The sequence below is a fragment of the Coenobita brevimanus genome, chromosome 62, assembly GCF_032717465.1.
Source record: "Coenobita brevimanus isolate Jiangsu-jjx chromosome 62, ASM3271746v2, whole genome shotgun sequence".
Taxonomy (NCBI): Eukaryota; Metazoa; Arthropoda; class Malacostraca; order Decapoda; family Coenobitidae; genus Coenobita; species Coenobita brevimanus.
This window is the reverse complement of record NC_137015.1, coordinates 4,927,817-4,942,853: the sequence shown is the minus strand read 5'-3', so window position 1 is coordinate 4,942,853 and position 15,037 is coordinate 4,927,817. Positions and strand designations below refer to the sequence as shown.

General features: G+C 41.7%; 2 protein-coding genes across 3 annotated transcripts in view; both read left to right on the top strand.

The window, feature by feature from the left end:
* Positions 1 to 15,037, top strand: part of LOC145404093 (aldehyde dehydrogenase, mitochondrial) — a 118,936-nt gene that overhangs the window by 21,262 nt on the left and 82,637 nt on the right. The window lies entirely within an intron of this gene.
* LOC145404082 (uncharacterized) lies at positions 6,702 to 7,634 on the top strand. Its single transcript, XM_080275688.1, has one exon. The coding sequence runs from the start codon at positions 6,702 to 6,704 to the stop codon at positions 7,632 to 7,634; it is 933 nt and encodes a 310-aa protein (XP_080131814.1).

Here is a 15,037-nt window from a genome sequence, read left to right as displayed (position 1 = left end):
AATCCATGACATTAGTTTCACTATCAAATCCAGGAAATTCGAGTCCCTTGATGTTTACATTATCAGCCATGTTTGAGGTTGGTTACAGGACCAAAACAGCTGTTACTAAAAATACTACAAACATTCATGTATACTCTCTGCCAATAACTCTTTACATTTTTGGTAGTCTGTAGTAACTTACAGTATTTTAAACTTAAAACAAGACCAATGGAGACAGGACAAACATAATTCCTGAAAACTACTTAAGGTTTGCAGCAGTGGCTGGAAGGCAGTCAAGATCCGTCTGCTCGCTCTGGCTGTGTGTGTGTGTGTGTGTGTGTGTGTGTGTGAGAGAGAGAGAGTGGTGAGGAAGTGAGTGAGAGTAAGGGGGGATAGTAGGGCTGTTTGGGTTTCTTGTCTCCTTCCCTGTCCTCCTACCCTCCCCCACCCCCATTTGTCTCCCTCCCCATCTCTCTGCCCTCCCCCACCCCCACTTGGCACACTGCCAGCTGCCTACCTGGCTGTTCAGTTGCCCTGAAGCATCTCAACACTGCATGTGTCACCACCCTACCTTTCTGCCTGTGATGTTTGATGTGCCATTTATTAGCAGTACTGTAGTATTGTTTATGAGGATAATAACATTACCTATGGTGTTTCTGTGTCAGTCTGTATTGAGTGAGTAAGGTATATGAGAATTTGGATTTCGGCCTGGAGCGTATCTCTGGCTTTTTTCCAGTATCCTATGGAGAAAATTACTTCAATATCTGACATACTCATTGACTGAACAGTCCTACTGGCACACAACCCTTCGGATATCAGGGTATGGGTGTACACGAAATTCAACTTACGTGACTTCTTCTGGAACACAATACTCATGTAAATTGAGAGGTACTAGAATATACTGTTTTTCTCATGTATTTTCAAACATGTGCTTGAAATCCCACCTCAGGGAGATACCCTTGGATATAATGTTGGATATAACAGACTGTCGGCATTAGCGAGCCTGGCTTTACCCTTATTAGTATATTATAGTGAGGATGTACAGTATATCTTCCCGTGATACATTGGAATTCAAACCTGTAGTTACCAACCAAGTCTTGTGGAAAATTATGTAACTTCTGTATTTCATATGACATTTCTTATTGGATTGGTAAGATAGTGTTCATTATTCTCTTCTCTGGAAGGGTATTGAGGTATTTATATTAATCTGAATAAAATTATTTGATAGTAGCAAGAATGAAATGTACTGGATATCCTCTGGCTGAAGAGGGTAAATGTATTGGGCTATATTAGTCTGGTCTTGGACCCTTACGGTACATCTCAGAAGTGGATAACATGGGATTGGCTGTTCCTATTATATTTTTATCTGAAATCATATGTCATACAGTCATTTCAAACCGGCTAAACGAACAGACCATAGGTACTTCTAAAGTGGTTATTTGACAACAGACCACATTCAAGGATTAACTCGATTATGAGGAAACTTCTGTTTGTAGTGTTTATAAATTCCTGATCCGGTTAAAGTGGTAGCAGTTACTATGAGAGCTGTTCAAACACAAGTTGTCGAAGAAATGTACTTTGTGTGTGTGTGTGTGTGTGTGTGTGTGTGTGTGTGTGTGTGTTTGCACATGTACTTATGCATGCATGTGTGTGTGCACTCTTGCATGCATGTGTCCACCTTTGGGCATAAGGTTAACAACCTGTTCCATGAGGCTAAGCAGCTCTCACATAAGCCACACACATTCACTTATCACAGCACCAGCACCCACCTTCCATATTGAATACATGCTAGGGCAGTCTTATTCAGGACTTTTGTGATGCCATTAGAAGGGTTGTTTTTATAATATGTCACTTGGTGTTGTGGCAGATCAGTAAAGTCTGTTGAAAAGAAATTGGAAATACTGCAATCAAACTGTTCCTTACCTCAGCGGGGGATCAAACTCTTGGCCTTTTGGACAACAACCTAATTATCAAGCCACACAGCTCTGCTAATATAAAAATCCATTACAGATACCAGAAAATGCCATTCAAGGGAGATGTTAAATGAAGGGACACAATTTCAGCAAAGTTATTCACTACATGCATTGAGTACCGGTTGAGAAATTTAGTTTGGGATGGCAGAGGAACTAAAATAAGTGTTGAACAAATGCACAGTCATTTACTTGCTGAAAATGTGCTCCTTTTCAGTGAATTGAGAGCAGGTACAAGAAACAATAATTTGCTGGACAGTGAGAGTTTGAAAGTAGGTAAGAAGTTATGGTAAACATACCTGATGTGTTCAGCCCCTTCCAGAAAATAGATGAAGAGTTGGAAATGTGGAAGAGTTTACAATCGATCATTGAGTGGTTGTGCTTTTTCTTTTGAAACATAGTTTTGTTTTAAAATGGGGATTCAGGTGGGAAAGGAGCATGGTAAAGGTGGTATGGAATTCATGTTCCCTTCTGTTCCTTGGGGGGGGGGGGAATGGTACTTGGAACCCCAGGAAAATTCAGCCGAGTCTTGTGTTTGCCAGGAAAAATATTTGTTAGCTTTGGTGTTTTTGCATTAATTCCAGTATTGAAGCTTTGTGCAGCCTTGCATGCCAGGTACAAGATACATCTCTTTCTTCACTGATGCATTGCTGATGCAAGAGCTATTGCAAGGGTTCTTGACTTTATCCTATTATGCATAGCCAAGCTTTTGATGAGAAGTGGAATGGAAAAAAAAAAATCAGTGATAGGAACTGCTAATGGGATATAGGTAGAATTGCAGCCATGTGTTGAAGTACTGGGTAGGTGTCTTGGTTGCATGCATGCACCTTGTCTGGGTCAGGCAAAGTTTGTGTTGTCCATTAACCCCTGCAACTTGGTAAATCAACAATGGCTAAGGCAAATACCGGATGCTTAGGAGCTATTATGGAGAAATACAGTTCAACCTAACTAAAATTGCAGTCCAGTTATGTGGAGGGAAAGGGTGGTTCTTGGCTTGCAGTTAGGAAGTGTAAGTACTGTATGAGATGGATGGTGGACACTTGTAGTGCACATACTCACTCATGTAAATTTAAGTCACAGGTGGAACCCATGACTAGTCAAAATCACAAAGATAAGGGGGTGTTATATAATATTGTTTAATATTATTATTTTATTATTTTTATTTTTATAATTATATTTTTATTTTTTACTTCCACAACTACTACTACAATACTACTACTACTATAACTACTACTACTATAACTACTACTACTACTCTACTACTACTACTACTACTACTCTACTACTACTACTACTCTACTACTACTACTGCTACTACTACTACTACTAGTTATCATTGCTGCCTTCATCATCATCAGACAGATAATTTTCCTTTAAATTTACTGGACTGTGGTAGTGTCGTAAGGGCTTTTACACCTTAAAGAGGATAATTTTAGGATTGGCTGTTACTGTTTACAGATATATTCTCTCTTTTACATGGTAAGAAGATTGTAACAAACATACACTGCAGGTGGTGATGACAAGGATGACCTCCAGAGACTAATTCCGCGGCAGCGTTCAAGACAGGTGGAAGCTCTTGGGACGAATGTCATCTTCAACACTAGTGAGGTGCGTGGTGGTGATCAAACATATGCCAACCTCACTACCATGGACAGTGATGAATCTTCTATTGAAGAAAATATTGAAGTGGTCTCCACTGCTAGGCTTCAAAAGAGAAAGCAGACACGTCAGGCTGAGCATCCAATTGAATTAGGTGCTCTAACTTCCCAGCTTGTTTCCAAACCTCCCAGACACCCACATAGCAAAAAGAGGAAGCTTGATGATGCTAGACTTGAGAGTAGCAACAAGAAAATATCAGTGAGGCAGAACATAGATGATGCAGATCAAACATTGTTGGCCAATAAAACATACGCACATCTTAGCACTAGTACCATAGACTCCTCCTCAGATAGTATTGATATTGAGACACAGAGGTTTGCACAGGTAACTCAGAAGAGATTGACAGTTTCCCTCCCAAGGATAGATACCAAATTAGGCAGGGTCAGAGGTGATAGTCCTGTACAGGAAAGAGCAGAGTCAACAAGGAATGACCATTCTCCAAGCAAAGTTTCTATTCTGCAAACTGCTGATGAAAGTCAGGATATATCTGCACTGAGTAATACAACAGTGCAGAATCTGTCTATATCAAGGCTCGACAAAACATACGACGTATCCTTTGGAAATGAGGAGAGTTTTGAAAAGGCTCAATTGGACACACGTCAGAAGTTTGCGAGCAGTCGCATGGCCCCAACTAAACAGATCCAGCTCAACCTAACTTCTGTACTTGAAGCCCTGCAAGCAAAGGACAACAAAGGTATCACGAATGAAGATTCCTCAGAAGTCACCATGGAACAAACGCACAGGAGTACAAATGAATCTCTCAGCACTGATACAGCAGTGGATGTAGGAGACAAGTCTGAAAGTCATAGATCAATTAGAACTTCTCCTAGATCTGTAGTAGCTTCTAAGACAGTTTCTCCAGCAAGTAAAACAAAATTATCTAAAGCACGTGACTCAAGAACCCCGTCTCCAATTAAAGCAGTATCTCCTACGGAGAAAGGCATTTCTCCTTCACCTAAGACATGGCCTGGTATAAAAAACTCTAACCCATCTTCAAGGATGCCTGCTGCATCTCCAGAAACTACTAGAGTTTCGCCTAGGCTTAGAACCTCCTCTCCTCCACGTAGACTCAAGCTTGATGATTCTTACTCAGAGCAGAAAACTCCAAGTTCTAAAACAGCTTCTCCAAAATCTACATCTTCTTCAGGTCCCAAGACTCGTAGATCTGGTATAGCTTCTCCAAGATCTACAACATCTTCAGGCTCCCAGACTCCTTCCGGATCTGGTGTAGCTTCTCCAACACTTAAAACTGCACCTTCAAGACCTAGAACAGCTTCTCCAGGACATAAACCTGCTTCTTCTGGCCCTAAAACAGTTTCTCTAGGACCTGTAATAGAGTCTCCCAGACGTAAAACATTCTCTCCAGGACGTAAGCTAGCGGCTCCAAAACATAAAACACTTTCACCAGGACATAAAACTGCATCAGTGGCACATAAAACCACTTCTCCAGGAGCGAAAACTACTACTCCAACCCTTAAAACTGTTCCTCCAGGACGTAAAACAGCTTCTTCGCAACGTAAAATTGCTTCTCCAGGACATAAAACTGCTTCTCCAGGACGTAAAACTGCTTCTCCAAAACCCAAAACAGCTTCTCCAAGACCTAGGATGGCATCCATAGGACCTGTAACAGGTTCTCCAAGACATAGAACTGTTTCTTTGGGACACAAAACGCCTTCAAGATCTACAACATCTTCTCCAAGATCAAAAAGAGCATCTCCAGGATCAAAAATATCATCTCCAGGGTCTAAAACAGCTTCTCCAAGGTCCAGAACACCACTTTCAAGCCTCCCACAAGCTTCTTTTGGGTCCAAAGCTCCAACTACTGTCAAGGGTACAGCTTCTAGACCCAAAACAACATCACCCAGGGCTAAGTTAGCATCACCGAGGCCTAAAACAGCATCACCCAGGCCTAAAACAGCATCTCCCAGGGCTAAAGCATTATCTCCCAGGGCTAAAACATTATCTCCCAGGTCTAAAATAGCATCTCCCAGGTCTAAAATAGTATCTTCCAGGGCTAAAACATTATCTCCCAGGCCTAAAACACCACCTTCAGGGACCAAAAGAGCTTCTCCAAGGCTGAAAATGGCTTCCTTGAGGCCTGAAACAGTGTCTCGTACATCTAAAACACTGTCTCCGAGAACAAACACTGACTCTCCAAGGACTAAATTATCCAAAACATCCCCCAGGAAATCAAAATCTCCCTCACCTTTGAAACTTCGCTTGTCACCAAGATCTGAAGTAGAGGAGGAAACACGAGGTACCCCCATTCCACCGCCACCAAGCTTCCGTGACCTGAGAAATGATGATGAAGTCGTTCGATCGAGTTTCTCCAGTGATGAGAATTCTGGAGAACTAGAAACAGATATTTCTCGCGTTCTCTTTCTCTTGGAAGATGGACAGGAAGAAGAAGCTGACAGAAAAGGTCACAAGTCACCTAGAAGCCCAAGAAAAAGAAAACATGATGAGATTTCCTCTCCCTCAAAACAAAGTGCTGTGGAGAGAATATCTCATGAAAAATCTGCCTCACTATCAGAGAAGAAGGTGCTTTCATCATTGTCTGATTCAGTCTTAAAGGGAAGTCCAAGGAAAAGCCATATTACTGACAAAGGGGAGTCAGACATGAACATGATTTTTCCAGTGAGACAGTCTCCCTTGGACTACTCCCGGGGCAGAACAGGCAGCCTCTCTGAGACCTTGGCATCTGTCTCAGCGTCTGCTGCTGACTCTGTGCCTGTTAGAAACCTCCACTCTCAGCTATCCAGCCTATCACAAGGTAAGGAGCAAGAAAGGTCACATCTAGAGTCAGCAAGACATGAGGTGACAACTACAGCTGAGATACACAGAGAAAGTGAGGAAGAAGGTGAGCTGGATGTGGGAGACCCAGAAATAATGAAGGAAGGAGAGAGGGAAAGAATGGAGGGGGAAAAAGAAAATGAGGATGAAAAGGCAGTGCAAATGGAATATTTGAAAATGGCACAGAGGACTGTACCAGTCCAGTTAGAAGATGAGGATGTGCTTCAGGATGCAGAGGCAGAGGATGATAATGATGATGATGATGATGATGAAGGGGTGGATGTAGGAGAGGAAGAGGTTATGGTTTCAGAAGATAGTGAAATACTGAGTCAGGAAGAAAAAGAAAAGTCAATAAATGCAGGAACTGGGAGAGAATTGTTAGATGCAGAATATAAGGAGGCAAAAGAAACTGGAAAAGTGGCCAGAAAATCAGGAGTGCTTAATGATGACACTGAAAGTGAAGAGGAGCTGAACCTACTGCCCGTGGTGGTAAGAAAGTCTGTGTCATACAGATCATCACGTAGTAGTCAAGCAGTGAGTTTGATGAATGTGAGCATGGAGTCAGGTCACAGTGATAACCAGAAAGCAGGGAGCCATGGAGGGTTAGCAGAGGCGGACAGCAGTAGAGGGAGTGAAGCAGGAACAGCAGGGACAAGTAGCAGCAGAGGTGAAGCAGATTCCAGGCCAAGACAACTTACCATGAGGGAGTTTTTACTGAATCTAACAAAGAAGCCTGTGAAAACACCTGTTGCAGATGCCCCAGCCAAGGCTTCACTGGCAAATATGGTTAGACAAATGGAGGAAGTTGGGAGTAGTCCTAAATTTGTTAAGACTCCTGTTGGTCCCAAAGGGAAGATACTGAAGAAACCCAAAAAAGTTCAGTCAATGGCATGTCTAAGCAAGAGTGTAACACAGGAGGCATTCTGTCACTTTGCTCGCTGCCGAGTGTCAGCTGGGGCAATGGAGGAGGTAATGCGATGCAGTGAGAAATTTTGGGCCAACTTTTCCCGGGATTTAATGACCCTTAGTTCCACAAATCAAGGCAGAGAAATTACTGCTGAAGCCATTGCCAGACTGTTCAGACGGCAGGGCTTAGCTAAGACACAGGAAGAGCTGAATGCCTTGGTAGAAAAGAACCTACCAGTTGAACAGTGGCAGTACTTTATGCCTACTACATATGCAATGGGCAACGTCTTTCCACAAAATGTCCGCCAGCTGCTGCCAGAGATGTAGTTGACCGTTTAAGCCCTGGGACATTTTTTTCATTTTATTTTTACCACCAAGACTGTTATTTAGATTTAGATAGAATTTTTGAACTGAAGTGGTTACATACATTATTAATCAACCCTTTCAGTGTAAAACATTTCTGAAGTTAAATAGAATTGTCCGGTAGCAGCAAAATTTCAATAAAAGGGATTCCACACAAATCCACGGGGTTAAAGTAATGTCTTGCACACACTACCAACAAGGTGAAAGATTTTGAAATGAGCTTGTTGAGTAAGGCAGCAGTTTTGTATATCTGTACATCCTCATTTGTCAGTCTCTCTCCATGTAACTCCACATGCTCTTCATATCTACTGATAAATGAGGATATAAAAAAAGCGTTGTGGTGTGGATGTGACTGTGATAGGAAGCGTTAGGAGGAACACACTGAGGTGGTTTGGCCTTGTGGAGAGGATGGAGGGTGAGAGACTGATGAGGAGAGTGTGAGTGAGGTGGAGGGGGGGAGAGGGAGGGGGAGGCCGAGGATGAGATGGAGGGATGGGGTGGAGAGGTATATGAGAGAGGGGGGTGTGAGTTGGAAGCAGGGCAGCGAAATGGCGGGGGACAGGGCGACATGGAGGCGATTTGTATGTGGCCACCCCGTACGGGATTGAGGCATTTGGCAGTAGATAGATAGATAGATGATTAAGCAACAGATTATCTATCTATCTATCTGTCTATTGCTAGACACCTTAATCTTGCAGGGGGTGGCCAGAAACAAATCACCCCCATGTCACCCTGTCTAGTGCCATTTCACTGCTCTGCTCCCAGCACACACTCTCCTCTCTCTTAAACCTCTCTACTCCATCCCTCCATCTCATCCTTGGCCTCCCCCTCCTTCTACCCCCCTCCACCTTACTCACATGCACTCTCCTCATTAGTCTCTCACTCTCCATCCTCTCCACATGGCCAAACCACCTCACTGTATTTCTCCTAATGCTTTCTATCACATCCACATCCACACCACAACACTCTTTTACTTCCTCATTTGCCAGTCTCTCTCCATGTAACTCCACATGCTCCTCTTAGATAACTCATATCTACTGCTCTCACTCTTGACTTGTGTTCTTCCAACAAGGTCCAAGCTTCACTTCCATACGTTAGAGTTGGTATTGTAGTACTATCATGCAGTATCTTTTTTACTTCCATGCTCACTTCCCAATTTCTTATCACAGCTTTTGAAGAACTAGCAACCTTTCTTCCTTGTTGTACTCTCTCAAGCACTTCATCCTTTAAACTTCCATCCCCACTCATCACACTACCCAAGTATTTAAATGCACTCACATTTTCCATTTCCTCATTATCCAGCCTAACTGTACATTCAGTGACTTCATTTCTCTTGAAGACCATTACTTTATTCTTCCCTACATTCACCATTAGAATCTGTTTCTTAAACTCTCCCAAACATATTCACCAAGCCCTGGAATTCCCCTTCAACTTCACTTAACAATACAGTATCATCTGCAAACAACAGAACAGGAAGTTTCCAAATGTTGCCCTCTCTCATTAGGGCCACTCCAACATCTACTGCTCTACCTTGTATCTGTTTTATAACCCTGTCTATAAACAGATTGGACAACCATGGAGACATGGCACATCCGTTCTTCAATCCAGCATTCAGACAGAAAGATTCACTCAATTCACTGTCCACATGAACTGCAGATTAAATTTTCTCAAAATTCACATTAAACTAGTGTAGTTTGTGTTAGTTTACTCAACTGTGAGAAAACAGAGCTGGTGAAGTTAAGTACTGCAGAAGGCAAGGGCTTGCTGTATGCAAAATTTAGCATTAGGGAGGAATTGTTAGATTGTTGTCTTTGCAGACAAGACTGTTATATTAGTATAATCATCCTGAGAGGGATTATCTCCTGGAACTCAACACTGCATGTCATAAGTGATTTTCTTCAGATTTTTACAGTAAGCGTTTTTATAGGTCACTGATGTTCTAAAACTATCACAAGTTTATCCATGAGGCTGGTACTGTAAATTGGAGGAAAGTGGCAAATCAGCTTGATAAGTAGCATTGTAACCTTTATTTATTTATTTGTTTTTTTATTGTGGACCTACTAGCAAAAATGAATGTAAAAAGGGTGAAGGGAGACATAATGAGTACTGTGTATGTAATCCATTGAATTCAAATGATGTCTTATAGATTATTGTTGCTGATACTGTACCAGATAATTTTATTCAAAATAAGAATAAGCTCTTGTACTGAAAGAGAATACACTTATTTCTTTTCATTTACAAAGGCTCCAACATACTTGCACGTGTTTGCCTTGGTCACCAAATGGTGGCACTTCATGCTGCTCAATCTCTGGCAGTCTCCCTAATCAATACCTTACCCCTGAGGTCACACACTGTGGCCTCGTTCCCCCCCCCCCCCCCCAGTCTGCCTCTCTCAGCCCTATCCCCAGTGTTCGCACTTCTCACTTTCTGCACCCATTTGGTATCCCCATCCTCTCCACATGCCCAAACCATCTCAATCTACCCTTCCTTATCACAACACCAATACACTTCAGTCCCATCCTTCCTCTCAACTCTTCCATCTTACTGAAGGGGAATATACTTTATTAAATCTTAATCTAACCTCTCCAGTTTGTAAGTCTGTCCCAAGTTGAATGATATTATCAAGAGGTAGAAAGAATAGAACAAAAAAAATAGTCCCTGGGCCAAATGGGTTCATCGTCTCTTCTAGGGCTTATGATGGTCTGGGCAAGTTGGAATACAGTCATTAGCCTGACTGTAGTATGTGAATCAGAGTTTATTTGGTGCAGTGTATTAAGGAACATGATGTGATATAAGTCAGAGAAAGAAAAGTAATAATTTACAGAAGAGATAACAGTTTAGAATTTTGCTTGTGTCACCAGTTGATTGTAGTACTGTACACTGTATTCACCTTTAGATGTAGACTAGACATTCCATTCCCTGAAGCCCAGCAGTCCTTTTATGCACTAAGATGGTATTACAAGCCTTCATATGTCACCACTTAGGCAGTATTACTTACCAGTCAATAATGAATAGCTACTGTACATGCAAGGAGTATCTCAATCAGGACTTCTATGATGATAGTTGGAGGGGGGATTGCATGATAGGTTAGTGGGTGTTATGGAAGATGAAGACTGTTTTGACAGGATTCAAACTCCTTTGGGAAATAATTATGTGAAGACCAAAGGTGGAAGATGGAAGTAAGATAGAGACTGGGTCACTTAAGTATCATATCTATTGCACTCCTTTTATCCAAGGGTGTACCTTTAGTTTTAATATTGTTTATATCCAAGGGGTGGTTGGGGTCTATTGCTCACGTAATGCCACTTGGGGATGAGTGAGGCTGGTCACTCATCTTAAATGTCAGGAACAACTTGCCTAGTCCCAGGCTTCTGTGCTCCTCATGAGGGAACACAGGATTAAATGATGAATGAATTAATGTATACATAGACTATTTCATTCAACTTGGGAAGGATGTCTTAATGAGAGGGTTAACTAAGGCTATATATATATAATGTCCGGAGTGTGAAGGGTTTCTCTTAAATTGAAGTGGTCTGGAGATAGCAAGAATAATTAAGACTGGATTCAAGGAGTATAGCAACTCAGGTGGTGGTGTTTTATGAAATAACCTTATCAGAAATAAGTTCATTTTGTATGTGAATGGCATTAATGGAGGAGTTACTTTATTATTTTATATTTAGTTCATATACCCTTTTTTATGTAATAAAAGTCCCCCGCCCTTTTATTTTGTGGATATGAAAAATACTTAATTCTTTTGATTTGTGTATTCATCTGTACCTTAATGATGTGCCTTTGTTATCACACTTTTGTTTTTTAATATAATAATGGAAATGTGCTAAGTCTGATAACTTTTCATATTGTGCTGATAAAGAGCCTACATATGGTAGCGCTGTGCATCCTGAGTGAAGCAACTGCAACATCTACTTGGGAACCAGACCTCCTCTGTTTCCCTGTGCCTTGCAATGGAAAGGACCCTGGTCCAACCCTGGTGAGACATTGTCTGTCACTAGGGAGCACTGGATCTTCTCACAGAATATACACTGTACCTGTTGGATGGTGCAATAGGGGTGTCTGCTTGCCTGTGGTTGGCAGGTCTGCACATACAGTATATTCAGATGAACCGGGGTTTAGCAGCAACAATTTTTCATGTTTATTCCAGTGACTACGTGTCCATCAGTATATTTAATAGAAAGTTAATGTGTTAGTGTACAACTGTAGTGATATTTGAAGCATATATCCAGATCAAGTTGTGTGTTTGTAGCAGGACAATGAAAAATTACAATTTTAGATATAGAAATTAGGATTATGGCATTTATTGCTCTGGAAAAAGCATAAGACAAAGAAGACAGGGAGAGGTTGTGGAAGGTTTTGCGCATGTACGGTGTTGATGGTAACCTGCTTGGTGTCGTCAAGAGTTATGTTGGTAGTGAGGCATGTGTGAGGGTAAATGGGCAACTAAGTAAATGGTTCACGATCAGTGTGAGTGTGTGACAGGGTTGTGTGATGGCCCCCGTGGTTGTTCAGTATATATATATGGATGGGGTGTTGAGAGAAGTTAAAACACAAGTAATGGAGAGAGGGATGGCATTGTTAATGAATAGTGATGGATGGAATACCTCAAGTCTGTTGTATGCTGATGATGCAGTGCTACTTGCAGATACTGGACAAGAATTTGGTAGACTAGTGCAGAGTTTTGCTGATGTCTGTGAGCATTGTGCCTTGAGAGTAAATGTAGAAAAGAGTAAAGTGATGGTCATCGAGAGAGAGAAGGTGACTCCCCGTGTTATGTTACAGTGAATGGAGAGAGACTGGAATTGGTGAGATAGTTCTAATACCTGGGTACAATGATAGAAAAGAGAGGAAAATGTGCAAAATAAGTGGAAAGTGGAGTGACACAAGGAAGGAAAATAGCTGGTGCAATGAAGGTCTTGATAAGAAAGAGAGGCATGAGTGTTACAGCTGTGCGAGGCTTACGTGAAGGAATTTTAGTGCCAACTCAAACATATGGATGTTAGACTTTGGTATGGCATGAAAATGAATAGTTAAGTGTGAGAGCAGTTGAAATGGGACTGCTGAGGAATGTATATGAAGTACAGAGAGTGGATAGGATACAAAATAATGTGATTGGTGAAAGATGCAGAGTGAGGAGGTCTGTGGACACCAGAATCGAAGAGAGCGTACTGAGATGGTATGGTCATGTGGAGAGAATGATAGTAATAGAGTGGAGAAAAAGGTATATGAGCAGATTTGAAGGAGGGAGGAGGTGAGGTAGGCCACGGAGAAGGTGGAGGATCACGGTGGGTGATTGTGGGAGGAAGAGAGGTATGGAAGTCGAGGAGGCTTGGGGACTGACAGGAGATCGAGCTGGCTGGACGAATGTTGTGAGAAGTGCATGATCAGGGATTTGGCACCCCTTTTTAAGGTGACAGTTTTCAGATTGATTCTATCGGATACATTTTTATGAAGCAACAGAATGTGGTGAAAGTTTTTGGCATATCAGATAGAGCCAGGATTCTGGGGGCCTGAATGATGAGTGAATGGAAGCGTGGCCCAGTGGATTGGGCAAACTTGGGCTGTCTGGACATTGCTACTTCTCACCCTGCCCTAGGGTGGGAAAGGAGGTGTAGATGAGGATGAGGATGATGAGTAAAAATACCACAATTTGACTGCTCCCAGGATGGGTGAGCTGCATGCTTAGAGCGGATTCCTATTCACGTCTGTGACCTTGGACCCATGGTCTTTAAATTCAAACTGGGATATGGTCAGTAGCTATTGACCTACAGAAAATGAGGTTTAAGGTCAAGGCTTTCAAAACATAATTGGTCACAGATTGATGAATGCAAAGATACTGCCGAAAAAACATTCTGCACCTGCTACACAGGCAATAATAAAAATAACATTGCTTAAATGGGTTTTTAGAATGTTATTCCATAATTAGTACTGTAATATCTTTAGCATTTCACTGTATCATTAAAAACTATAGGATACTTTACATTGCTACAGCATTATAATTATTAAGCTAAGCAGGCTCCATGGTCTAGTGAGTTAGAATGCAGGCAGTTAATTGATGGACTGAACATTCAGTCTTACCCAAGGGCCATAAGCTGACCTCAGGAGGGGCATCTTGTTGGAAAGTGGCACTTGTTTCAAAAAAGTCCTTTCGATAGGAGTAGTGCATTAGCCCTTCAAATTGAGGAGTGCATGGTGTAAAACTACATTATCATGAAGCTTAAAAAAAAAAAAAAAAAAAAAAAAAATGTAAAATGCTTTTATATGGCACAATAGAGTTTTCAGATAAAGTTATTAAAATTAAATAAGATAAAAGTTATATGTGTGTTAGTATTCATAACAGGTTCTCCTTAATTCATACAGCTAAGAGGCTTTCAATATTTTGCAAAACTAACCTTTTTTATACATGTGTTCCACTTTTAGCAGTATACTTTTTCTAATGGCAGTTTTAAATATTTTGTTGAACTGAATTATAAACACAGGCTATGAACAGGTTTGATAATGCTAGTTGTTAAGTGGGGGGAAAAAAAAAAATCACTGGTGTAGACTTAGGTGTCATCTATGAAGTTGTCATCATTGCAGAACTCAGAGTGACAGGAAAAAGTTGAGGGAGCTACTACCTCGTGGCATATGCAGGGCACTATTACCACTTATCCGGTAACATTTTCACGCACAAAGTGTAAGGCAGCCCACTTCTTCCTTCACTTTATCATTCTGTCTTTATGTGTGGCCTCCTTTCTTCCTACTTCTCTTATTCCTTTCTGACTCTTTCCACTTCAGGTGGCTTTACATTGAGAGACAAGTCTAACAGTTTCCTGTAACCCAGGAAATCATTTACAGCTCTAGGCCATAACCATGTAACCATATCACAGGGTAAAGTGGAGCATACTAAAGTTAGCTGGGGTGTAGAGATGCAGCATCCACCTAGGAACAAATCACCCTTTTCCTCATGCTTTGCCACAGTGAGGATCTCTCTGTCAACTACAAGGGAACACCAGTTCATAGCAGGGGCAGTTGCTTGCCAGTGGTTGATGGGTCTGCGCAGCCGGACAGGCTGGAGTTATTCAACAATAAAAACAACGTCAATGCTGTAGTGGTAGGTGGTAGCAACCATCGTCCACTCACTTGATGTTGTGCAAAACAACATCAGTGTTGTAGTGGTAGGTGGTGGCAACCATCGTCCACTCACTTGATGTTGTGCTGCCTTCGTCTTCCAAAGCCAACTCTACACTGAATGACAAGTCTAATGGTTTCCTGTAACCCAGAAAACCATTTACAGTGCCGCATGATAACTAACAGGGGACCCTGTTAACTGGGTGGAGGGATGCAAATGCACTGTCCATCTAGGAACCAACCCT

Bases quoted from the DNA above. Each gene is read 5' to 3' on its own strand.
- LOC145404082 (XM_080275688.1), top strand. From the start codon at position 6,702: ATGGTTTCAGAAGATAGTGAAATACTGAGTCAGGAAGAAAAAGAAAAG.